Here is a 26,399-nt window from a genome sequence, read left to right as displayed (position 1 = left end):
CATCTAAGTGAACCCCCGTCTTTCACAGATAAGGAAACAGACCCAGCTGTAATCTTGTAGGAGCCACTGAGTTCTCCAATCTTCTCGCTCCCAGTCTGGTGCTCTGTTCACTATAACAGTCTGTCAGAAGGGAAGTCAAACTGGGAAAACCTAAAAAGGAGACAAGGAGAGAAAAAGACTAAAGGAGAGACTAAAGGAGAGAGGAAGAGGAGGCCATTTTCTACTAGCCTCTTAAAAACTGAAATAGGCTTGATATTTTAAGCAGCTTTTGTAACACTGCCATAAAAATGTCAATGCAAAATAAGGCCTGCAGGACACATATCCATTCACACGGCAAGTGACGTAAGCCCTCATGAATTCACATACTCTTTGCAGGTACTCTCCCCAGTGCTAAAGAAAAGGGGAGAGGGAGTGTTAAATGTTATTAATGTCCCTCCAAGTTCTTTATCAGATTGAGAACTGTGATGTGTTTATTTATATAATTCCTTTTTATTTTTAGTGTATATATTTCAAGGGTGTTATGCTTTATGGTAATCATTTATCAGTGAATCTGGATCCCTACCCTTGAAATAAATTTAGTCTTATAAGACCTCTCTTTAGAGACTAAATTTTTAACTAAGGCATAAACTTTTTAAATTCCTAAGAAAAGCTCTTCCAAGTGACTAAAAATGGAGAGCATAATAAAAACTGATTTGTAACCTACAGAGAAGGCTCTTGAGAGTCCCTTGGACTGCAAGGAGATCCAACCAGTCCATCCTAAAGGAGACCAGTCCTGGGTGTTCATTGGAGGGACTGATGTTGAGGCTGAAACTCCAATACTTTGGCTACCTCATGCGAAGAGTTGACTCATTGGAAACGACCCTGATGCTGGGAGGGATTGGGGGCAGGAGGGGAAGGGGACGACAGAGGGTGAGATGGCTGGATGGCATCACTGACTCGTTGCACATGAGTTTGGGTGAACTCCAGGAGTTGGTGATGGACAGGGAGGCCTGGCGTGCTGTGATTCATGGGATCGCAAAGAGTCGGACACAACTGATCGACTGAACCGAAATGAACTGACAGACTCGACTGGACTGAACTGAACTGAACTGAACCTACCTCACTAGACATCACATACACATGTGATATGAAGTTAAGAAGCTGACATCACAGTCAGGAAAGGTGGGGACTACATTGCAGTAGATGAATAAATCATGGTTTTTAAAATTTAAATTACCTCTTTTCCTTTACTTTACATAGGTTTTTCAACCTTTATTTTATGCAATTAATTTTTATAGAGATTAGGCCAAAGATTTGAAGGCAGAATACTTTATAAAACCTTTATGCCTTCTTCTCACTCTGATTCTCTACTAATCAACAATAGGTATTCTCCAGCCTAGTTGAAAATGGCAAGAACAAACTTCTGGGTCATGGCATGCGTTTAAATCTAGAGCCCATAGGAGAGACTCCCTGGGGGATTAGGCCACTGGTAGGTTAACAGGTTGAGTACTCTGGAGAAATGACCCCTACCAATGGCAGAAATGAAACAGCTTTCAAAACTTCCTTTCAGGTTTCATTTCACCCCATCATCAAAACTCCATCCTGCTATAAACTTCACAATTCTCCAGGAGCAACCTGCCCTTCACATCAGCACTGATAGTTGGGAGCCACTGACATCATTTCTAGTAGGTTTCCTAGAATTTAGGTAGCCTCTATCCTACAGCTTCCCAAAGATGACACTGATAGTCTCATACTCTTGACTATACTACACGCAAGTTATGTCAAAAGAGAAAGTTCTTCATAAGCAAAGAAGAGAGAAGGCCGGATGTATCACAGAATGATAAGACTGGTGATGCAGAAGTTTCCTTTTTATAGAATCTACTAGGAATTGTCACACCTTTTTAAAGCCACAGAACTTCCCTTGCCCCAAACAAAGTCTTAATGTAGAACCCCAAAGTGTAATAGAGCCCAAAGTAAAACCACTCTGGTTAAAAGAAAAACCTCCCCTTCCTCCCTGAAGTGCTTCCGGGGGCACTGGAGGTGCTCTCCAGGAAAATCGCACCCGAGTAACTTGGGTCCCCTACACAAATGAAACCATAAAAAGAGTTTGCTCTCTTTGGTCAACTGATTGGTCCCTAAGTTGTTAAAACTTTAAAGCCCTAGGTTATACGCAAGTTGATATATCTTTCTTATAGGTGTATTCGGTGAAAAAAAAATAGCATTTTCTAAAATTACTTAAACACAGCATTGTAATATCAAAGAATAAGCAGCTTATTTGTGAATGGTCGGAACTAACTAGTAAACATCTGATTGCTCTTACTACAGCTGAGTCCAACTTTCTGGTGAGGGAAAAAAAAAGCCCCAGAGAGGTACAGTCACAAAGTATGGTTTAGAAACCAACTTTCCTCTGGTTTAGGTCTGGTGTACCTTCTGCTGTAACATGTTGCCTCCAAGGATCCCTTTCTGCCTGCTTCAAGTTCTTCATATTTATTTCCTCTTAATTGAGATATTTCTGCTGTTAACAGGTTGCTTCTGTTATTATCCCCACTAGGACATTATTTCCCCAAAGTGAATCTTGGGACGAAGGATGTACATTTGAAGAGTTAAGTCTCATCCTGTGGTACTTTCTATATGCTCTTATAATTAACATTCCTAAGCCAGACCAGACCCTAGAGGTATGCGGACTGGCACTTTACATAATTAAACACATAAAACACTGAATTAAGAGCTTGTACTTGGAAACACTACCATTCAATGGGTTTGACATGAACTGGAAGTCATTAACTCCTCATTAGCTGGCCTGTAGGAAACCAAGGTTTTATTTACTTTTTATTATAGGAAGATTATAAAAACAACAAGCATACTAGCTAGAAAGCATGATGGCTTAAGAAAGATTTGTTCCAGAAAAGTGTTGCTGAGATGAACTGAGAAAGATGGAACAGGGTCAGGAACAGGAAGCTACACAAAAGCAACACATCTGAGTCTACCCTGATTGAAGCTTCCAGAAATACTTGCTCTATTAGTCAAATCTCCTGCAAATAACTTTAAAGCAGCCCATTCCAAAAAGAAAAAAAGGTTTCAGTGGAACTTTTTCAATGCTGTAATCTGTCCTCACTCCCAAAACACAGTACCCTCTCAGTATGCCAGTGTCCACGGAAACTTCCAGGTAGGGAATCTCAAAATTAAGGCTGCCAGTATAGCCTGTGGATTATTCTGGCATTTTTGCCTCAAGAGAGCTCCTTGCAAACCTCTGCCAAGCTCCAATGAGGGCAGACAAGGGAAGAGCTTCATCAGCAAGGAGGAGAGTCCTTTTCAGTGGATGCCTGGATCTCCCATCTCCTGTGTCTTTTGTGTATGAGGGGAATAACCAATATTTATGAATAAAACAACTGTCCATTCCTAAGCCTTGGAAAGTTATCTAACAGAAGCTTCCCTTGTGGCTCAGACAGTAAAGAATCTGTCTGCAATGTAGGAGACCTGCGTTCAGTCTCTGGGTTGGGAAGATTCCCTGCAGAAGGGAATGGCTACCCACTCTAGTACTCATGCCTGGAGAATTTCATGGACAGAGGGGCCTGGCGGGCTACAGTCCATGATGTGGCAAAGAGCTGGACACGACTGAGTGACTAACACTTTCACTACACTTTTAGAAGCATAGCAGATAAGAACTATGAAAAAAAAAAAACAACCCAAAACTATGATCCACATTCTACTACCAACATTCTGAGAGATGACAGAAATTTTCCTGACAATGGTTAGAAGCCTGGATTGCTTGGATTTCACAATGGGTTACTGAGAAGAACAGTGAAAAGGTTATTAAAATGAACATTTAATCTCCTCCCAAACCATTTTTCTCATCATCGGAAGCCTCTAGACAAAAGTAGTAGTTAGTGTCTTCTTTACCTTCTTTCCTCACTTTGTTAAGAGTACCATGGGATCGCTACCTCAGCTAGCACTTAGTTATTTCAAGTATCCACTCAATGAAGTAATAATGATATTTACTGTTCCAGTTATTACTTGTATTATAAAGACTAGAATAAACATGGCTTCCCTGGTGGCTCAGCAGTAAAGAATCTGCCTGCCAATGTAGGAGATGCAGGTTCGATTCCTGGGTTGAGACCATCTCCTGGAGAAGGAAATTGCAACCCATTCCAGGACTGGGTGGGTTGCAATCCTTGAAAATTCTGTGGATGGAGGAGACTGGCAGGCTCCAGTTTGCAGGGTTGCAGAGTCGGATATGACTGAGTGACTAACACACACCAGGATTCTTGCTTGGGAAATTCCATGGACAGAAGAGCTTGGCGGGCATGAGGTCACAGTCAGATGCAACTTGGCAACTAAACAACAACAGCAAAACAAACACATTAAAATGTCGGAGAGTGGTTACGTCTGAACGTGAACGTAAACGTGAAGTCGCTCAGTCATGTCCGACTCTTTGCGACCCCATGGACTGTAGCCTACCAGGCTCCTCTGTCCATGGGATTTTCCAGGCAAGAGTGCTGGAGTGGATTGCCATTTCCTTCTCCAAGGGATCTTCCCAACCCAGGGATCGAAACTGAGTCTCCTGCATTGTAGACAGACACTTTACCATCTGAGCCACCAGGTTATGTCTGAGTGCTGGAATGAAGAGTACTTTTCTTTTTTTTTTTTTTTTTTTACTTTTAAGTTCAAATTTTCTACAATAATGTGTAATAATTTTTCTTTAAGAGTAATTTTTAAAAAGAAATAAGGCTCAAAGAAAGTTAAGTCTTCAATAAGACATTAACAAATCAAACCCAAGAATGTATAAAAGGAATTATATACCACGACTTAGAGGGATTTACCCAGGTATGCAAGGCTGGTTCAACATTTGAAAATCAGTTCATCTAATCTATAATCAACAGGCTAAAGAAGAAAAATCACATGACCATATCAATAGATACAAAAAAAGCACTTGAGAAGATCTAATATCCATGTATGATAAAAACTCTCAGCAGACTAGAAATAGGGAAGAACTTTCTCAACTTCATAAAAAAGTGTACCCAAAAAATCTACAGTTAATGTCATACTGTGTGGTGAGAAATGGATTTTTCCAGCTAAGATCAAGAACAAGGCAAGGATGTTTTATCTTACTTCTCCTTTTCAAAAGACAAAAGGAAATAAAAGGTTTACAGGTTGAGAAGGCAGAAATAAAGCAGCCTCTGTTCACAACTGACATGATTATTTATGCAGAAAATCTGAAAGAATCATCAAAAAAAAAGCTCCCCAACTAATAGGCAGTTATAACAATGCTGCCAGACATAAAGTTAATATAGAAAAGTCAATCACTTTCCTATCTATACCACCAATGAACGTGGAATTTGAATTTAAAAACACAATACCATTTAAGTTAGCACCCAAAAAATGAAAGACTTAGGTATAAATCTAACAAAATATGTACAAAATCTGTATAAGGAAATCTATAATGAAAGAAATTAAAAGAGAAAATAATAAATGTAAAGACAGTCCATGTTCATAGACAGGAAGACTAAGAATTGTCAGGGCCTAATTAGCTGATTCAGAGAAGGCAATGACACCCCACTCCAGTACTCACGCCTGGAAAATCCCATGGATGGAGGAGCCTGGTAGGCTGCAGTCCATGGGGTCACTAAGAGTCGGACACGACTGAGCGACTTCACTTTCACTTTTCACTTTTCACTTTCCTGCATTGGAGAAGGAAATGGCAACCCACTCCAGTGTTCTAGCCTGGAGAATCCCAGGGACAGAGGAGCCTGTTGGGCTGCCGTCTAAAGGGTCGCACAGAGTCGGACACAACTGATGCGACTTAGCAGCAGCAGCAGCAATTAGCTGATTCAGTGAGTGATCTGAAGTGTGAAGTCACTGACTTTTGAGAAATACCAGGCACATCAATGACATATAGACATCACTACAATACAGTGGAAAGATATCTGCTTTAAGACCTTGTGTAACTAGAGCAACACCAACCCTCACTACACTGCTCTTATGGCAGAGTAGGAGACGGGGTTAAGAGCAAGGCCGGGTGACTCAGACGGCATGTCTAACGTTGGCCTGCTTTCTGTCACTGGACATTCTCTTGCCCCTTAATCTGTGACAAAGACAGGGTCTTATGAATCATAATAATGAAGATGTTAAGAGGGACCATGTGCAAGCAGTGTTCCAAGTGCCATCTCAGACATGTTTCTGATTTAATCCTCAGGGAGGCGATAATACTTTCATTTTATGGGTAGGAGAAATTGAAGCCCCCACTGATGAAGTCACTGGTCTGGTGTTACACAGCAGGTAAGCTATGGAGCAAAGATTCACCGCAGGTCAGCCTGATCTAGGTCATCACACTGAAAACCACTCTATCTAGTAACCTCCTTCCTCTGAGAACTAGGATGAGACTACTGGAAAGCAACGTGACCCAGGAGACAGCACTTGTGATGGGAAATCAGCGGCCGGGATGGCATTCATGTCTGTCTTTAAGAACTAACCAGCTGCGTGACTTTGGATAAGTCAGGGAATCTCTCAGGGCCTCAGGCTCCTGAGCTATTAAAAGTGAAAAGCTAAACTCAGTCTCCCTTTTATCTCTAAAATGATAGAGCTGCACAAATGTTACACTCTTGGAACTAATTCACTAATCCAGATTTGCCTCTAATCACATTTGTTGCTAAAATAAGAGGGGGTTATCAGAGGAGTAGGAATCTGACCTAGACGTTGTTAGCCTGATACAGTCAAATTGAGAAGTAAAGAAGAATGCAGAATAACCCTTTTCCTATGGCAAAGCTGCCCTCTCAAGAGATCATCCTCTCTCCTACCTTTAACCACCAAGCTTATTTAGAAAGTCACATAAAACTTGCTTCCCGGTCTCCTCCAGCAGCGACGACTGTACTGGTTGCTGACTCCCTCTGCTCTCACGACTGACGTCTCTGTACCATATGCCACTGCTGATAGCCCTCAGTCTTTAATTTCTCTTCTCCCATGGTTTCTGCAGCCTGGACTTCCCTGGCTTTATGTTTATCAGCTTCATCCCCACAAACTTTACACATACTCTCCAGACGACTGTGACTGAGGAAACTACAAGGGTTCTTCAACCTTGGCACAACTTACATCTATTGTTGGTATTCGCTGTGGGGGAAATGAACTGTGCATTGTAGAATATGAAGCAGCACCCTTGGCCTCTGTGTAGTAGATGATACATTGCTCCCTATCCCCAATTAATGCAAACAAGAGTCTTCAGACGTTGTGAAATGTCCTCTGGAGGCAAACTGCTTTCTCTCCATAACTTCCTCCTTATCAGTTTCCTCTCATCTTTGCAGTTTAACTACCACCTCAATGGAGATGGCTCCAAGGCCTGGGTTTTCTCTCTACGTCTCCAGTCTCACAATTCCTTTTGATGTGTATCTCTACCTGGATACTTTCCTATTACTTAAACCATCAAGCATCAAACGGAATCCTCGTCCTCCTCATCATCACTGCCACCCTTTTGAGCACTTACATATTAGGCACTATTCTAAGCACTTTACATGCTGTTTCAATTAATCATCACAGTGATATCATGAGGTAGCAATTCTTATATCAGTTTTATAGATGAAGAAACTGAGGTTGAGTGGGGGTAAGAAACTGCCCAAATTCACACATGGAGCAGGTGGCAAATCTGGAGCTTGAACTCACATAGTTTGATTGCATCTGCCTTCTAAACACAGCATTATTCTTTCATATCTTCCATTCAAACCTTGTCTGTTCCCTTCTCCCCATTAACAATATCAAAGTTTAGGCAGTCACCCAGGCTTTCAACTCTGGAGTCAGGTTTTGTTTTCTCCACTAGATAATAGGTGGATTTAATATCTGGAGAAAAAAATTATGACATCTTTGCTTAGGGTCTGGCACATAATGGCAGTCAATACCTTCTGACCAAGTGTCAGAAGCCATCCCACACCTGTCTCTCCACCACAGGCTGGCTGAAGAAGCCTGCCGCTATACAAAGGAATCCCCTTTCTTGCACCCTCTCCCATTACTCCCCACTAAATAACTATACCCACTCTCTAGACTCAAACACTCCATTTAAGCTCCACCTACCCTGATCCCCACCTAGACTCACCTATGTTAAACTAGCCCCACTCTCACTTGCACCACTAATTTTCTGAAACAAAATTCTAAGTCACAAAGGGCTTCTGAGTGATTTGAAGAAACTCTTTAGGATTCCAATCCTACCTCCAACCTGTTTTCAGCCAGCTTTTTCTCCTTTCTCATTTCCACTTGGCCCAGAATCCTTGGCTTTCTTTTTTTTTTTTTTAATTTATTTTATTATATTTTATTTTTTAACTTTATTGTATTGGTTTTGCCATATATCAAAATGAATCTGCCACAGGTATACATGTGTTCCCCATCCCGAACCCTCCTCCCTCCTCCCTCCCCATACCATCCCTCTGGGTCATCCAGTGCTTTTTTAATTTTTTTTTAGTTTCGGGCGTGGTTTGCATTTTTTTTTTAATTTTATTTTATTTTTATACTTTACAAAATTGTATTAGTTTTGCCAAATATCAAAATGAATCCGCCACAGGTATACATGTGTTCCCCATCCTGAACCCTCCTCCCTCCTCCCTCCCCATACCATCCCTCTGGGTCCTCCCAGTGCACTAGCCCCAAGCATCCAGTATCCTGCATCGAACCTGGACTGGCAACTCGTTTCATACATGATATTTTACATGTTTCAATGCCATTCTCCCAAATCTTCCCACCCTCTCCCTCTCCCACAGAGTCCATAAGACTGTTCTATACATCAGTGTCTCTTTTGCTGTCTCGTACACAGGGTTATTGTTACCATCTTTCTAAATTCCATATATATGCGTTAGTATACTGTATTGGTATTTCTCTTTCTGGCTTACTTCACTCTGTATAATAGGCTCCAGTTTCATCCACCTCATTAGAACTGATGCAAATGTATTCTTTTTAATGGCTGAGTAATACTCCATTGTGTATATGTACCACTGCTTTCTTATCCATTCATCTGCTGATGGACATCTAGGTTGCTTCCATGTCCTGGCTATTATAAACAGTGCTGAAATGAACACTGGAGTACACGTGTCTCTTTCCCTTCTGGTTTCCTCAGTGTGTATGCCCAGCAGTGGGATTGCTGGATCATAAGGCAGTTCTATTTCCAGTTTTTTAAGGAATCTCCACACTTTTCTCCATAGTGGCTGTATTAGTTTGCATTCCCACCAACAGTGGAAGAGGGTTCCCTTTTCTCCACACCCTCTCCAGCATTTATTACTTGTAGACTTTTGGATCGCAGCCATTCTGACTGGTGTGAAATGGTACCTCATAGTGGTTTTGATTTGCATTTCTCTGATAATGAATGATGTTGAGCATCTTTTCATGTGTTTGTTAGCCATCTGTATGTCTTCTTTGGAGAAATGTCTATTTAGTTCTTTGGCCCATTTTGTGATTGGGTCATTTATTTTTCTGGAGTTGAGCTGTAGGAGTTGCTTGTATATTCTCGAGATTAGTTGTTTGTCAGTTGCTTCATTTGCTATTATTCTCTCCCATTCTGAAGGCTGTCTTTTCACCTTGCTAATAGTTTCCTTTGACGTGCAGAAGCTTTTAAGGTTAATTAGGTCCCATTTGTTTATTTTTGCTTTTATTTCCAATATTCTGGGAGGTGGGTCATAGAAGATCCTACTGTGATGTATGTCAGAGAGTGTTTTGCCTATGTTCTCCTCTAGGAGTTTTATAGTTTCTGGTCTTACGTTTAGATCTTTAATCCATTTTGAGTTTATTTTTGTGTATGGTGTTAGAAAGTGTTCTAGTTTCATTCTTTTACAAGTGGTTGACCAGATTTCCCCAGCACCACTTGTTAAAGAGATTGTCTTTAATCCATTGTATATTCTTGCCTCCTTTGTCAAAGATAAGGTGTCCATATGTACGTGGATTTATCTCTGGGCTTTCTATTTTGTTCCATTGATCTATATTTCTGTCTTTGTGCCAGTACCATACTGTCTTGATAACTGTGGCTTTGTAGTAGAGCCTGAAGTCAGGTAGGTTGATTCCTCCAGTTCCATTCTTCTTTCTCAAGATCGCTTTGGCTATTCGAGGTTTTTTTGTATTTCCATACAAATTGTGAAATTATTTGTTCTAGCTCTGTGAAGAATACTGTTGGTAGCTTGATAGGGATTGCATTGAATCTATAGATTGCTTTGGGTAGTATACTCATTTTCACTATATTGATTCTTCCAATCCATGAACATGGTATATTTCTCCATCTATTAGTGTCCTCTTTGATTTCTTTCACCAGTGTTTTATAGTTTTCTATATATAGGTCTTTAGTTTCTTTAGGTAGATATATTCCTAAGTATTTTATTCTTTCCGTTGCAATGGTGAGTGGAATTGTTTCCTCTGGCTTTCTAAGTGAAAGAAAGTGAAAGTGAAGTTGCTCAGTCATATCTGACTCTTTGCGACCACATGGACTGTAGCCTACCAGGCTCCTCCCTCCATGGGATTCTCCAGGCAAGAGTACTGGAGTGGGGTGCCATTGCCTTCTCCAGGGGATCTTCCTGACCCAGAGATTGAACCCGGGTCTCCTGCATTCCAGGCAGACGCTTTAACCTCTGAGCCACCAGGGAAGCCCAATCTTGACCTCAAATCCCACCTTAACCCTTTCAGACTTGGTAACTACATATGTCCTTCAAGCTTTCCTTCTTGGATGTCTAGAACTTAGATTTGCCTTACATAGTCTTCAGGTAGGCTTGTGTCTTTGACTTGCAGAATCACATTCTCGTGGACAGGAGCCCCACATTTCAGCTAGAATACTCCAGCCTTCCTCTATTTCTGCCAGAGTGCTTCTTCCTGAGATTATAAATTTGGGTACTTGAGCCTAAGTACTCTATTGTTCTTTATCAGCTTCATGTATAAGACCCGGAAATATGCTTCTTCTGATTATCCTCCCTTTCGTGGTTTTTTCCTCAACATACATAAACACACATGTACATGAGCGCACACATACACAGAATGTTAGAGACGCAGGACTATGTTTTCTAGAGGCTTGATGCTGGAAAGATCCTAATAAACACCTGAATCTGCTAATCAGCTGTGAAGGGGACAGCAACTGTGTGCTCTAGTCACCTGTGAGACACAGTTACCGCAGCCCGACATGAGAGATGGAGAGCTAACCACCGCAGTTACGGCATCAGTGCAAGTACTCTCCCCTCTGAGAACTGCTTGCTCATGCTGTCGGCTGCTGTGAATTTTGTGCCACGAGAACTTGACGTGGAACCTGGTGTCATGGCACTGAACTGGATGCACCAGAGAACAATTCAAGAGGGATGCTAGGCTCTCTCTCAATGGTACTGCTGCTTGCTCTTAAGATGCTTCTCTCTGCCTGACTCCAGGGTGGCAACAGAGAAAGCAATCATGAGCTTCTGAGCAACACTTGGCTTGAGTGGACAGAAAAAAATTCTGCGTGCCCCCTGTAGAAATGTGAAAGTAGAAGAATGGGTCCCCAGAGACCTTTAACAAACATGAATACAAGTGACAGCATCTACTCCGCCTTGTTTTTAGCTTTATTTCTACCTTAACGTATATAGAAACCAGACAGATGGCTTCTGCCTCAGGAGTCATTGTTTAGGAAGTAGGAGGTAGGAACTGACCCTGAAAGTTTCAGGAGCGACTAAACAGAAATTATACTATTTTTAAAACTCTTAGATTTAAATATACAAAGAAAGTCTATTTTATCTGTTGAAGATGAAAGCAATTTCAAAACAAGACCCACCCATCACCTCCATTCTGGTTCTCTACCCAAACATCTTTCCTGCAAAGACATGCATGGCTATCTGCATACCATAGAGACCACCAAACCAACACAACCCGAGCTACCAGGAATCCTCAGGAAAGGACACTGAGATGCAGGGCTCATGTTTTCTGGGTCTTCTTTGCTACAGAGGGTCAGAATGGTAAAGCTGGTGGAGTCTGTGGGGATAGAGAAAGCTTTTAGGGTTGGCCCTGCTAACTCTGTGCTTATGAAGCTCAGAAAGGGGTAAGTTTTTTCATTTGTAAAATAGGGCTAATAATATGGCTCTCATAGACATTTCTGTGACGTTTATACAAAATAATACATGGGAAGAACTTAGCACTTTCTGGGAACCCAGACATATCAGCAGAACTGTTCTGCTGACCCAGGTAACAGTAACTGTGATCATTTAGGGGCTTCCTGCATAGCTCAAATGGTAAAGAATCCCCCTGCAATGTCAGAGACCTGCGTTCAATCCCTGGGTTGGGAAGATCCCCTGGAAAAGGGCATGGAACCCACTCCTGTATTCTTGCCTGGAGAATCCCATGGACAGAGGAGCCTGGTGGCAACATTTATCATGGGTTTTTCCTTTGGTACCCACTGAGCTCTCACAGATACACAGCTCCAGTCAGTTCTCCCAGAGAAAGAGAGCCCACACCCTTGGGAGTAGATTCTAATTTCCCAAAGGAACCCAGGAAGGACTTCCTCACAGACCCTAGGCACTGAAGAGGACAGAGTCAAGCCAGAGGTTCCTTGCTTCAGTTTCAGGAGATGGTCAAATTGTCATGGAGCCTTTTCTAGTTTGATAAGATTAGATACAATCTACTTCCATGACATAGACGCAAAGCACAGAAAGCGCAGGAAGGACAGGCCACACTCCACTCCTCAGCACCTACACAGAGCCTGAAGGAAAAGTCAGCTCCTCAACGTCACAGCTTGCCTCTATCATATTTGCTCTCTTTGGCTGACTGAAACCCTACTACACCTCCTCAAGGAGCTAACAATCTGCTAACCTAAGAACCACGGGCCCTGTTAAATAACTACAGTTTCGAAAATTCTTTTTGGGCCGCCAAAAACTATGAAACAAATCTTCCTCCATTATTTCTTATCTGCCTCTCAAAAGTTTCTGTTTTCAGGGTACTCATTAATAAAAACATAGTATGATTAGTCTCAGTTCAGTTCAGTCAGTCAGTCATGTCCAGCTCTTTGGAACCTATGGACTGTAGCATGCCAGGCCTCCCTGTTCATCACCAACTGAGTTTACTCAAACATCACCAACGGAGTTTACTCAAACTCATGTCCATTGAGTCGGTGATGTCATCCAACCATCTCATCCTCTGTCGTCCCCTTCTCCTCCTGCCCTCAATCTTTCCCAACATCAGGGTCTTTTCAAATGAGTCAGCTCTTTGCATCAGGTGGCCAAAGTATTAGAGTTTCAGCTTCAACATCAGTCCTTCCAATGAACACCCAGGACTGATCTCCTTTAGGATGGACTGGTTGGATCTCCTTGCAGTCCAAGGGACTCTCAAGAGTCTTCTCCAACACCACAGTTCAAAAGCATCAACTGTTTGGCACTCAGCTTTTTTCACAGTCCAACTCTCACATCCATACATGACCACTGGAAAAACCATAGCCTTGACTAGATGGACCTTTGTTGGCAAAGCAATGTCTCTGCTTTTCAATATGCTATCTAGGTTGGTCATAACTTTCCTTCCAAGGGTAAGCATCTTTTTATTTCATGGCTGCAGTCACCATCTGCAGTGATTTTGGAGCCCCCAAAAATAAAGTCTGACACTGTTTCCACTGTTTCTTCAACTATTTGCCAAGAAGCGATGGGACCGCATACCATGATCTTTGTTTTCTGAATGTTGAGCTTTAAGCCAACTTTTTCCCTCTCCTCTTTCACTTTGATCAAGAGGCTCTTTAGTTCTTCTTTGCTTTCTGCCATAAGAGTGGTGTCATCTGCATATCTGAGGTGATTGATATTTCTCCCAGCAATCTTGATTCCAGCTTGTGCTTCTTCCAGCCCAGCGTTTCTCATGATGTACTCTGCATGTAAGTTAAATAAACATGGTGATAACATACAGCCTTGATGTACTCCTTTTCCTATTTAGAACCAGTCTGTTGTTCCATGTCCCATTCTAACTGCTGCTTCCTGACCTGCATACAGATTTCTCAAGAAGCAGGTCAGGTGGTCTGGTATTCCCTCCTCTTTCAGAATTTTCCACAGTTTATTGTGATCCACACAGTCAAGGGTTTGGCATAGTCAATAAAGGAGAAATAAATGTTTTCCTGGAACTTGGTTTTTCGATGTTCCAGTAGATGCTGGCAATTTGATTTCTGATTGCTCTGCCTTTTCTAAAACCAGCTTGAACATCTGGAAGTTCATGGTTCATGTATTGCTGAAGCCTGGCTTGGAGAAATTTGAGCATTACTTTACTAGCATGTGAGATGAGTGCAATTGTGCAGCAGTTTGAGCATTCTTTGGCATTGCCTTTCTTTGGGATTGGAATGAAAACTGACCTTTTCCATTCCTTTGGGCACTGCTGAGTTTTCCAAATTTGCTGGCATATTGAGTGCAGCACTTTCATAGCATCATCTTTCAGGATTTCAAATAGCTCAACTGGAATTCCATCACCTCCACTAGCTCTGTTCGTAGTGATGCTTTTTAAGGCCCACTTGACTTCACATTCCAGGATGTCTGGCTCTAGTTGAGTGATCACAGCATCATGATCATCTGGGTCGTGAAGATCTTTTTTGTACAGTTCTTCTGTGTATTCTTGCCACCTCTTCTTAATATCTTCTGCTTCTGTTAGGTCCATACCATTCTATCCTTTATCGAGCCCATCTTTGCATGAAATATTCCCTTGGTATCTCTGATTTTCTTGAAGAGATCCCTAGTCTTTCCCATTCTATTGTTTTCCTCTATTTCTTTGCACTGATCACTGAGGAAGGCTTTCTTATCTCTCCTTGCTATTCTTTGGAACTCTGCATTCAAATGGGTATATCTTTCCTTTTCTCCTTTGCGTTTTGTTTCTCTTCTTTTCACAGCTATTTGTAAGGCCTCCTCAGACAGCCATTTTGCTTTGTTGCATTTCTTTTTCTTGGGGATGGTCTTGCTCCCTGTCTCCTGTACAATGTCACAAACACCCTCTTCCAAAAACACAAGAGAAGACTCTACACATGGACATCACCAGATGGTCAACACCGAAATCAGACTGATTATATTCCCTGCAGCCAAAGATGGAGAAGCTCTATACAGTGCAAAAACAAGACCGGCAGCTAACTGTGGTTCAGATCCTGAACTCCTTATTGCCAAATTCAGAGTTAAATTGAAGAAAGTAGGGAAAACCACTAGACCATTCAGATATGACCTAAATCGAATCCTTAATGATTATAGAGTAGAAGTGAGAAATAGATTTAAGGGACTAGATCTGATAGACAGAGTGCCTGATGAACTATGATTAGTTTCACTTTATAATTGAACTGAAGGTCAGTCAAATCAAATGAGGGAGGTAATTAAGTTCCAGTGCTTGAATAAAATCATCCTGTTCCAATGTCTGTGCTCTTTTGCCATAAAGTAAAGGAAAGCATGGCATAGTTGGTTTAACTTTTCCCCTAAAAGTCTGAACAAACTCAGACTGTATTTGTATACTATTCCCAACCCATCTTCTATAAGTAAAAAGTTAATGCTGCTGCTGCCGCTGCTGCTAAGTCACTTCAGTCGTGTCCGACTCTGTGCGACCCCATAGACGGCAGCCCACCAGGCTGTGCCGTCCCTGGGATTCTCCAGGCAAGAACACTGGAGTGGGTTGCCATTTCCTTCTCCAATGCATGAAAGTGAAAACCTCCTATAATTAATACTAATTCTGTATAGCAATCACACAAAGGCAATTGATTGCCATCCCCAGCCCTTGGACAAGTCATTAAACCTCTTACATATTTGCTTCTTCAATTGTAAAATGGGGATTATAATGTGTATTTAATCAGATTGACTTGGGAATTAAGGTGATATCATAGAATCTGTTTCACCTACTAAAGAAGTAAAACAAAAGCCATTCAACCATGGGATGTCATCAACTAGATCGTGGGGCTGAATGGCAGTTCTCCACATAACTACAGAGACTCAGAGACTTGATGGATTTTGCCCTTTGCCTAAATACAAGTCTTAACCAGGGGAGAGGCCGGTTTTCAAATTTTACATTCAAGTATACATACAAGTATCTATGGGGCTTCCTCATTGGCTCAGCAGTAAAGAATCTGCTTGCAATGCCGGAGACGCAGGTTCGATCCCTGGTTGAACTAAAAGGAAAAGGGGAGGGAGGGGGACAGGAAAGGAAGAGGCCCTTAAATAAAACTCTGGGTGGTTTTTTATCACTATTATCACAGTCAAGTTTTATATCTAGATACCCAGGCTCCTAAATTAAATGTCAAATACAATCCTGCCCTGGAAACGTGAAGTGTGGCTGCTGTGGGGGAGTCGTGACAGCTCCATTGCCCGCTTCACGTTGGCCACGTGCCGTTTTAGCTCTGGCAGAGAGTAGATTATCAAGGGTCCTGTCAGTGCAGAGGAGCTGGAGCAGTGGGGAGAAGGACATCACGAAGTGTTAATTTTATTAAGCCATTTAAAGCTCAATCCCTTTGATTTCCAACAATGCTCCAGCCCACCAGGCAGCTCAGAGACCATGTCCACCTAGTTTTAAAATGCCTGGAGTCGATTTGTACGGTGCTTCAGTTGAGAAAGAGAACAGTCAAAAGGTAAAGCAGAAGGGGAAGGGGAAGTAGGAAGGGAACCAGTATGTCAGTGGTATTTACTTTAAAGTGGGGTATATTTCCTAGTATGTCTCAAATGCCACACTTGATTTCTTTTGTGGCTCTTAATTTCCTTATTTTTATTTTAATTTGGCACCAGATAGTTATGCTAACTAGAGTTTGCTTCATAACAATAAACATAATTGCTTCTATGCATTGATTTCTTATTTCTACTGGGAATCTACGACCAACAGTCGCATACTCCCCGAGGCAGATATGTTTGCCTGGACTTGAATGGGCAATAGACACGGAGTCAACAACCAGCAAGGTCGCCCTGCAAAGCCCAGAGTCAGCCAGCCAGGCAACAACACCTAGGGGTCTCAACTCAATTTATTTAACTCAATTTATTTGCATGTCATTATCACTCCAAGAGGTAGCAATGGCCCTTTGAAACCTGCAATCTGTAAGTGTCACTAATCCTGGGAAGTGTTAATTGCTGTAAGTGCAGAATCCAGTTAGTTATAGAACAGGTGGCTTATTTTTCTCCACCAGTATCAGGTCTCCTGAACTCTTGGAGGGGTTGAAGGAGGAATCTACACCCACCACGAACCCTTGCCTTTCTGCTGGAAACAGTGATGGTTCTCAGACTAGGAGACAGCTAACAGCAGCCACCATTTACAGGATGTTGTCCTGTGCGTTTTAAATGGATTACCTCATTTAATTTTCCTAACAACCCTATGAAGTATGTACTATTATCCTCTATTTTGCAGCTGAAAAAACAAAACAAAAAAACCCCTGAGAAATGGGGAGGTTAAACACAGGATCTGCTTAAGACTGCAGTTATCAGGGCATCTGTCCCAGGGAGCTTTTAGTTACTATAAAGTGCTGCCTCCCCTAACAGAGGCTAACGTTAGACCTCTGACCTTCACTCCTGCTAGAAGAGGAAAGGGGAAAGAAAAAGACTATTCACCGATGACATTTCAAGGGAAGGGCTGAAAAAAAAGTGACTCCGACAATAATCTCTTAACAGCTTTACCGAGATAGAATTCACATGTCATATAATTCGGTGCTTTTTAGTACATTCACAGAATTGTGTGATCATTACCACAATCAATTTCAGAACATTAGCAATCACTGTCTCCCCATTCCTCCATCTCCCTCAGCCCCAAGCAACAAGTCTATTTTCCTTCTCTAAAAATGTGCCTATTCTGGACATTTCATATAAATGGAATCATGCAATTGTGCAATATTTGGCACGTGCAAATCGTGCAAAATTTGTGAATGACTTTCACTCCACATGTTTCCAAGGATTATCCTTGTTGCAGCATGTGTCAGGACTTGATTTATTTTTACTGCCAAATAGTACTCCACTGTATGGATATACCACATTTCATTTACCCATGCATTGGTTGGGTTGTTTTCACATTCTGAACAGTATGAATAATGTTGCTAGGATGTATGTTTTCATCTCTCTTGGGTTTATACTCTAGAATGGAATTGCTGGATAACACAGAAACTCTTAAGTTTAAACTTTTGAGTAATTGCCAGATCATTTTCCAAAGTGACTATACCATTTTGTATCCCCCTAGAAAGCTCAGTTGGTGAAGAATCCACCTGCAATGCAGGAGACCCTCGTTTAATTCCTGGGTCGGGAAGATCTACTGGAGAAGGGATAGGCTACCCACTCCAGTATTCTTGGGCTTCCTTTGTGGCTCAGCTGGTAAAGAATCTGCCTGCAATGCGGAAGACCTGGGTTCCATCCCTGGGTTGGGAAGAGCCCCTGGAGAAGGGAAAGGCTACCCACTCCAGTATTCTGGCCTGGAGAATTCCATGGACTGTATAGTCCATGGGGTCGCAAAGAGTCGGACACAACTGAGTGACTTTCACTTTCAAGAAAGTTATGAGGATTCTAATTTTTCCACATCCTTGTCAAATGGACAAAACTTTTCTTTATTGGAAAACTATAGAGCTGTAGTCCTAAAAGCTGTCAACTTTCTCTCACGCTGCTGTAACTGCCTGGGTGACCTTGGACAAGAACCTTTATCCCCTGGCACCTCAGTGTTCTCATCTACAGAGTGGAGGGACTGGAGCCGATGGCCTTGGAGTCCCCCTGTGCTCTGCATTTATTCACTCAGTCCCATGATGGGAGACACCCTGACCAGTGGGGAGACAGATACTGTGAAACAGGTAGCTTGGAGCTGACTACACAACTGTGTTTCTGACTTTGCACTAACTCAGTTTGCATTGTGCCTGAATAACCTTAGACTGTGATTATCATGCTTGCCTCAAAAAAAACAAATAAACTCACAGAATCTGCTTACACTATTAGGGAGAAAACAGAAATGCCTTATTAGGTAAAGTTTCCATTTGGCAATAAAGGCAGACTGGCATTCAGGACTTGAGCTTTTGAAACTGGGGTTCAAAGATAGAAGTGAATTCAAATGATAAAATATATGTATTTGTAAGGAATAATGTCAGGAGATAAAAGCAGGATACAAACTATGTATGTATGTGTGTGTGTATACAGCTATACAGTTTTACATATATATAAACACACACACACACACACACACACACAAAGAATTCTAACAGGTATATATACCATTGTCTCTTGAACGGTGCTGTGGGCAACCCTCTGCTGAAGTTGGGCTGAAGGTCCCTGTCTGGTTCGGAGTCAGCCCTCCATATACGGGATCCCTCCACACCCGCTGTTCTGGGTTCTCTGTGCACAAATCCAACCAACTGCAGGCTATGTAGAACTATAGTATTTACTACTGAAAAAAAAAATCCTTAAATAAGTGGAACCTCGCAGTTCGAATCATGTTGTTCAGAGGTCAGTTGTATATAGAATAATAGGACTATTCTGTCTAAAATGCCAAGCACCACAATATTAGCCAGCTTTTTCACTGGTATGTTTCAAAGTTGACGGTATGCATCAGGCTGCATACTAAAAAAGCAGAACTGTGAACTACCAAATTAGATGTTCTGAGTGAAGCTCAAGAATCCTCAATTTTAGAAAAAAGTACTGAAAGCTTACAAACCACTGCAGGCAGCAGCAGATTAGCAGGCTTTTCCCCTTTTTCATTATAGTTGTCTGTACTTTCCATATTTTTCTACGAAGAACATGTATTACTTTTATAACCAGTGGATGAGAAAAGGGGAAACTGTTTTGTTTTTATAAAGGCAGGGAGTTGGTGAAAGATGGTAAAGAGCTTGCTTCTCTTTTTTTCACTGCCCCAGTGTCTACATGTGATGAAAAGAGGTCGAATTTGCTTCTGGGTCATTTCTATGCCTCAGAGACCTGAGAATGTTTCCTAAAAGAAGGGTGAGAGGGAAAGAAGGTAAAAGAAGGGTGTGAGGGAAAAATAGTGAAGAGTCATATTGCTAGACAGGCTATGTGTATAAATATCAAATCATCCATGGGTTCAACAATAGTATGAGGTATGTAACATGAAACAGGATGAATCTGAAGTTAATTTTAAGCTCTATTCCCATCACTTACTAGCAAACTACTTAACGTCTCTTAGATTGCATATCCATAAAACAGGGCAAATAATAATATTTCTTTTCATATGGTTGTTGTAACAGATAATGCATATCTATTATTATAGGGTTTCCCAGGTGGCTCAGTGGTAAAAGAATCCACCTACCAATGCAGGAGACATGGGTTCAATTCCTGGGTCTGGAAGCTCTTCTGGAGAAGGGAATGGCAACCCAGACCAGTATTCTTGCCTGGAAAATCCCATGGGTGCGGAGCCTGTTAGGCTATAGTTCATGGGGTCATAAAGAGCTGGACATGACTGAGCATGCACAAGAAGAAGAAAATCTATTACTATGTGCCAGGTACCATGCTCATAGGGCTTGAGGATACAGAGATAAACACAATTCATGTCTTTCAAGATTACTATTTACAACTTTTTTATTTAAAGTGAAGAACTAGGTCAATAATTCTAATAACCCTCCAACCAAAGAAACGCTTTTGAATGAGCCAATTTAATAACTCCGGCATCTTAATTATTTGCTTCAGATGGTTGATTGAATACTGCCTCATTGAATACGTCTATCTTGTGGCAGGACAAGGACTGGCACAAGGCCTGGCTTGACCCAGGTGATAACAAGACACTAAGAATTCAAGTTCGGTTTGGCTTCTATCCATTACCATTTGTACATGCAAAACCTATCATTTTAACAATAGTCTGATTAGCACTGGTGTGAAGGTCTGGGGTATGTTCTATGTCAATGACATCAGCTATTAAAAAGTACCATAAAGTCCTCTTTCAATTATAAAATGCTCTGTAAATGCTAAATAAAACAAGAAAACAATCCTCAGTTCTATTTAATTTCACGTTGCTAGACAATTCTTTGGTTTCACACTTCAGTAAGAATATCTTTAGAGATCAGAGAAAAAAGGAAAAGAACCTGATTATATTCTAAACAGTTTTAGTATGATTAGATCCCATGTTTAATCCCACTCCAGTCAGAGAGAACAATGTGAGCCACTTGGCTCGAGTTTAAGATGCTTTTTTGAGAATAACTTCTTAATAAATTAGTATAAATTCTAGATACACAAACATGGTTTAACTGTTTGTTTCAAGCACACCAGCTATAGGAAGCAGTCAGTGGTGCATCTTCTATGGAAAGAAAAGTAATCAATATTTAATGGAGAAAATGGCTATCATTAACTGCATGATGAGAGGTTGGTTACACTGGGCTTAGCATGTTATACTTTTGATTCAATGCTTTCTGGGAGACTGAGCAGAAGGAAGGAAAGGAAGGGAATCGATGTGTTTTTTAAGTTTCAGGTTTCCCCTGGGTAAACTATGAAAGATGATTGCACAGTCACTACAAAGGAAAGCTGTGAAGAACTCATGTGCTTTAAATTTCCTAAAAATCCAGCCTGGACACACACACACATACAAACCCCTAATTAACTACATCTTTTAGTTTCCCTAAAGTCTAGAATAAATGTTAGAAATCTAGAGACTAAAATCCTGCTTTGTGCAACAGATGTTTCTGAAAAGTTTGGCTGCAAAAAAATGTTTGCAAACTGGATCATGTCAAACACATGAGGATTACTTAATAGACCACTTTCAATTAAACATAATAAAGATTGCTATTAAAAATAATTTCTTCCCACTGTACACAAGTCCTGGATCCCTAGAGGTCTGTCCCCTTTAAAACTAGGCTCACCCCAGCAACACTCAGACACACAACCTCATGTGGACCTGTGCCTTATTTACCAACCGTTGCCGGTGCTCTTTCCCATCCTCAGGCTCAATCCTAGTAGCTGGAATTTGATATCTCTTGCTGTTCCTCTGGTCTTGGAACTCAGCCCACTCCTAGACCATGACGCTTTGATCATCCTCCTCATTCCTGACCAGAACTCCTTTCCCTTTATTTGGCTTTGTTGCTTCCCTGTTGGACATAACTGTTTAAAGGAACCCTGTCCTCTCGGGGAGCCTGGGCTGATGACTCCGCTCACCTCCCTCCCCCTCTCTTACTCCTCTGCTGCCTCAGCTCAGTTTGTTTCCTAAGCCTGGACTTTCACGTATTTCATTTTTTTCAAGGTTGAAATCATTTGGACTTATTTACAAGGGCTCTTCTGGCTATTTGCAGAAAAGAATGAGAAAAACCAAAACACAAGAGGGCAGGAAAATAATGAAGATCCAACACAGTTTCTAGTGCCCCCAGACTCACTGAATCAGAAACTCTGGGATGGGTCCAGTATGCTATATTTTAGTAAGTCCTCCAAGTGATTTTCATGCACACTAAAGTTTAAGAACCATTGCTCTGAAGAAAAGAGGGTATCTGATGAATATTTTGGACAAAATGAGGCATCTCATTTAGAAGTCTATATTACTGACACTGAAGAATGTTTTAGACATTCTGTGTCTTAAGCTACAGCTATGGTATAATTTTTGTAAAATATCCTAGAAACATTTATTTCCATATGAAAAAAGGTCTAGAAGGTTACATAGCAAAATGTTAACAGTGGTTAACTTGAGGGAAATTCATTTTAATTTCCTTTATGAATATTTATATTTTTAATCTATAAGCATATATTATAATTTTTTTTTAAAAAGGTTAATCTAGGCATCTTCCACTTCTCTCTGGCAAAACTGAGATGTAAAAATTAACTCAGTCCCCAGCAGACCTCAGTGTCTGGACTAATCAAGTTTTGTGAGGCTTTAGGGAATTCCTGAGGAAGTGAGGCAGAGAGAGTGCTCAGTGCTCCATGACTCAATCAGTGCTTCTACGTAAAGCTGCTACACCCGGAAATGACAGGTCCCAAAGCCTGAGAGATTTTGCCCTTCTTAAATAGGCCAACATAAGAAAGGGGTGGTAGGGTTAGGAGGGAAGACAGAACAGACTAAAAATGCATGGATTATTTTGGAAGACACCAGTTTATTTCTGGGAAATTTTTCTTTGTTGCAGAAATTATGTATTTAGTGTCCCATTTTTCATCCCCTCTTTGTGATCTGACAGTCATTCTGCAATGACATTGGTCCTTCTTCGAGCTGGCTCCAGGTAAAAAATGGCACACACATATGGTGGACGAGAAAGGGGCTTGACAATAAAACAGACTGGTGGAAAACCATCCAGGATGAGACAAAGAGAAGATGAAAGAAAGGTGCGTGTGTATAAATATCCTCACGATCAAGCGAGGTCCTAACAAATATCCTTTAGCTTATGATGCACCGTGGGAAAATCCTGAGGCTTCCATGGGTTGCTCGCAGGGGAATACTCAGTCCTTCCACCTCTGGCAAGTTTCCCGTCAGATGCACTATATGCATTCATAAAGGATCCCAAAGCACTTCACCTGTATTGTCATCAGGCACAGAAGCCACTCAGTGCAATCGGTACACATCCTCCTGCTCTTCAATGCCTCTAAGCATGTGGGTGTGGCAGAAAGAGGAAATACATGTTTCCTTCAGGATAGCTGCTGTCCCAGAAACCAGAGAAACTTGGTAAAAAAAAAAAAAAAAAAAAAAAGCTTTCTGCTATCTTTAATAATTAATTGGTTCACTTTCACTAAAGGAAAACTACTTTAATGTAAGTAGTTTTGAGGGGGTCTTTCTACTTTGAGCTACCAAAATTGACAAAAGTTACTCCAATATATTTTTTTTTTTTTTTTGGTATCAAGATGCTCTGGAACCCTAACTACACCAGAAGGCAAAAGGTGTTACCGATGTCCCAAGAACTTTCAATGCTGTATAAAATGAAAATTATTTTGTAGATGCGTGACTGTAGCCACCTTTTGAAGAGCCTGTCATTGTCTGTGGCTCTGGCTCATACAGTGTTTCCCAATAGAAAATGGAAGCATAATGTGATTATATAGGAGAACAGAGATGAAACCCAGTGCTTGCAGCATGATAAAAAAGAACACAAACACTGGAATCAGATTTTGAATCTCAGCTCTAAATTACACTCTACTTGGGGCTAATGGCCCTCTCTCTCTGAACCTCAGTGTTCTTATCAATAAAATGGGAAGAAAAGCTAATGTACAAGGTTACTGCAATGATCACAAGTGTGTAAGAGGAGAGGCAGAATGAAGAGTTAGTGCTTCATGGCACAGTTTCAGTTTGGGACGATGGATAAAGTTCTGGAGATGGAGAGTAGCGATGCTGCATAACAAGGTGAATGCACTTAAGGTCATGGAACTGAACGCTCCAAAATGGTTAAAATGGTACATTTCATTTTGTATATTTTATCACAATTTTTTAAAAAGGTATGTAAAGATCCTAGCACAGTGCCTGGCTCTTAGCAGGTGCTCAGGAAATGCTAGTCTAATTCCTCTTATAAAATTTTTTAATTTAAAAAAATGACAATACAGAAAGTCAAATAAAATCATGCTCCTTTCTCTCTTCAATTGTGAGAGGCTCTGACTCTCAGGCAAAGCCAGCTGGCACCAGTACCGGGAGCGCCACAGCGAGCATCTGGGTAGGAGAAGGGAGGCTGCATGAATCATAATCCCTCAGGCATGTTCAGTTCCCCGTCCACCCCAAACCCTGGTACGGCACCTCCCAGAACACCAATCCTAGAGTACCCCCAACATCTCGCAAAGAAAGCTGGGAAGCTTAAACCATTTCCCAGACCAGACTCCAGGTCATGAGGACAAAGGCATTCACTGTGGCAGCTGGCTCCTGTAAGTGGGAGGGTGACAAGACGCTAGTACTGAACACCAACTGCATAGGCCTGAGCTTATTCCAGTCCCCAGCATTAAGCTGATTGTATCTCTGATGCCTGTGGCTGGATTTAATGGACACAGGGACCAGTAGTCTCAAAGGCCCAGTAAAGGAAGATTAAAAATGCACTTGTCTGCAGTTCAGAGAAAACAATTAATGATTATGTGTTGTAAGTCATAAAATAGAGAAGGGGAAAAATAGATGACTTATCTCTAAGCACATTAGAACACTGCTTTTGATGGGCAGGCTTAATTAATCTTGATGCAATGTTCAGACAGACTGTCATTAATATCCCTCGAATTTAGCCCAAGGAGAATGAAATACTTGGGGTACCAATATCCAATTAAATCCAAAACAATACTTACTTTAGGGTCTGAGCTCTTGAACTTTAACCTTTCCACCAACTCTATCATAGCCGCCTTCAGTCCGCCTGAGTCTTTGCTCTAGAAGAAAGGAAAGTCAGGGGTCATTAGACAGCACTTTGTTACTCTCTAGAACACAAACAGTATTTCACAGGACAATGAAACGGAAGGCATTTTTTTTCCCCTTCCTATCAGCAAGAAGACTAAACAACTAAGGAAAGCTGTGTTGCCCCTTTTCCTCTTCTCTATGGACAAAGACGGTTGGGACATAAATTGCCCAGTGACCTGAGAGAACAATTGGAATGAAAATTAAACACAATTTGTATAGGGTGACTCACTGCTTCATCTCAGGGCTCAACTGTGCCATTATTCACTGAGGGCCAAAGCTTTGCAAGAGATTTCTATCCAAGATGTCTATTTTATGACCAAGTGATTTTGATTTTAAACTTCTAGATCACAAATACAGATGTATGCAATACTAAGAATTCTTACAAAAATAAAAACAAACAAACAAAATGCCCTAAGATTTAACTGGAAATGGCATTTCAGGATGCTGGTTGAACACAGGTATTTGAGTCAGACATAAAACGTTTCAAATCTGGGGTCTACGTTAACTAGTTAACTAACCTCAGGCAGGTTACTGACTCTCAAAACCTCCTTCCTTTTCAACAAAATGAAGATTGAAACAAGGGTTATTTTGAAGCTTAATTGAAATGGTGTTTGTAAAGGCATGAGCATAATATGTGGCACATAGTGAGAGCTCAAGGTCCCCTATTATTATTGTTGTTGTTACTACATTATAATGATTTAGACCAGCACAGTCCAATAGAAACATACGGCAAAAATGCAAGGCACATATATAAGTTTTCGAGTAGTCAAAAAAACAAAAGGAAATTACTTTGAATACATTTTACTTAACTCAGTATACCCACAATATTGTCACCGCAACATGCAGTTTCAACACGAGGTATTTTATACATTTTTTTTTTCATACCAGAGCTTTGGAATCTAGTGTGTATTTCATACAGCCCAATTCAATTTGGACTTAGCAAGTTTCAAGTCCTCTGAAGCCACGTATAGCTAGTGATCGCTGCACTGGTTAGCACAGACCGAAAGCACAGACTAAAGCTACACTGCCTGGATTCAAGTCCCAAATCTACCACTAGATCTGCGTGACCTCAGGCAAATCACACAGCCTCCCAGAGCCTCAATTTCTTTATCTATAAAATGAAGCTAAAAACAGTACCCACTTCAGAGGGCTGTAGTAAGATACAACAAGCTCACAATACATCAAGGTACTTTGAACAGGGCCTGGCACGTGGCAAAGACAATAGATGTATGAGACATGTTTATTATTAT

General features: G+C 41.2%; 1 protein-coding gene across 6 annotated transcripts in view; it reads right to left on the bottom strand.

Moving 5' to 3' along the window:
- TRIM44 (tripartite motif containing 44) overlaps nucleotides 1-26,399 on the bottom strand; it is a 109,996-nt gene that overhangs the window by 67,311 nt on the left and 16,286 nt on the right. For all 6 annotated transcript variants that reach the window (XM_055549312.1, XM_055549315.1, XM_055549316.1 and 3 more), the window contains exon 2: nucleotides 25,044-25,121. In XM_055549312.1, the coding sequence (XP_055405287.1) occupies nucleotides 25,044-25,121 (78 nt within the window). The remainder of the gene's footprint in view (nucleotides 1-25,043; nucleotides 25,122-26,399) is intronic.

This window comes from Bubalus kerabau, chromosome 15, assembly GCF_029407905.1.
Source record: "Bubalus kerabau isolate K-KA32 ecotype Philippines breed swamp buffalo chromosome 15, PCC_UOA_SB_1v2, whole genome shotgun sequence".
NCBI lineage: Eukaryota > Metazoa > Chordata > Mammalia > Artiodactyla > Bovidae > Bubalus > Bubalus kerabau.
The sequence above is the reverse complement of the archived record's forward strand: the minus strand, read 5'-3'. Positions and strand labels throughout refer to the sequence as shown.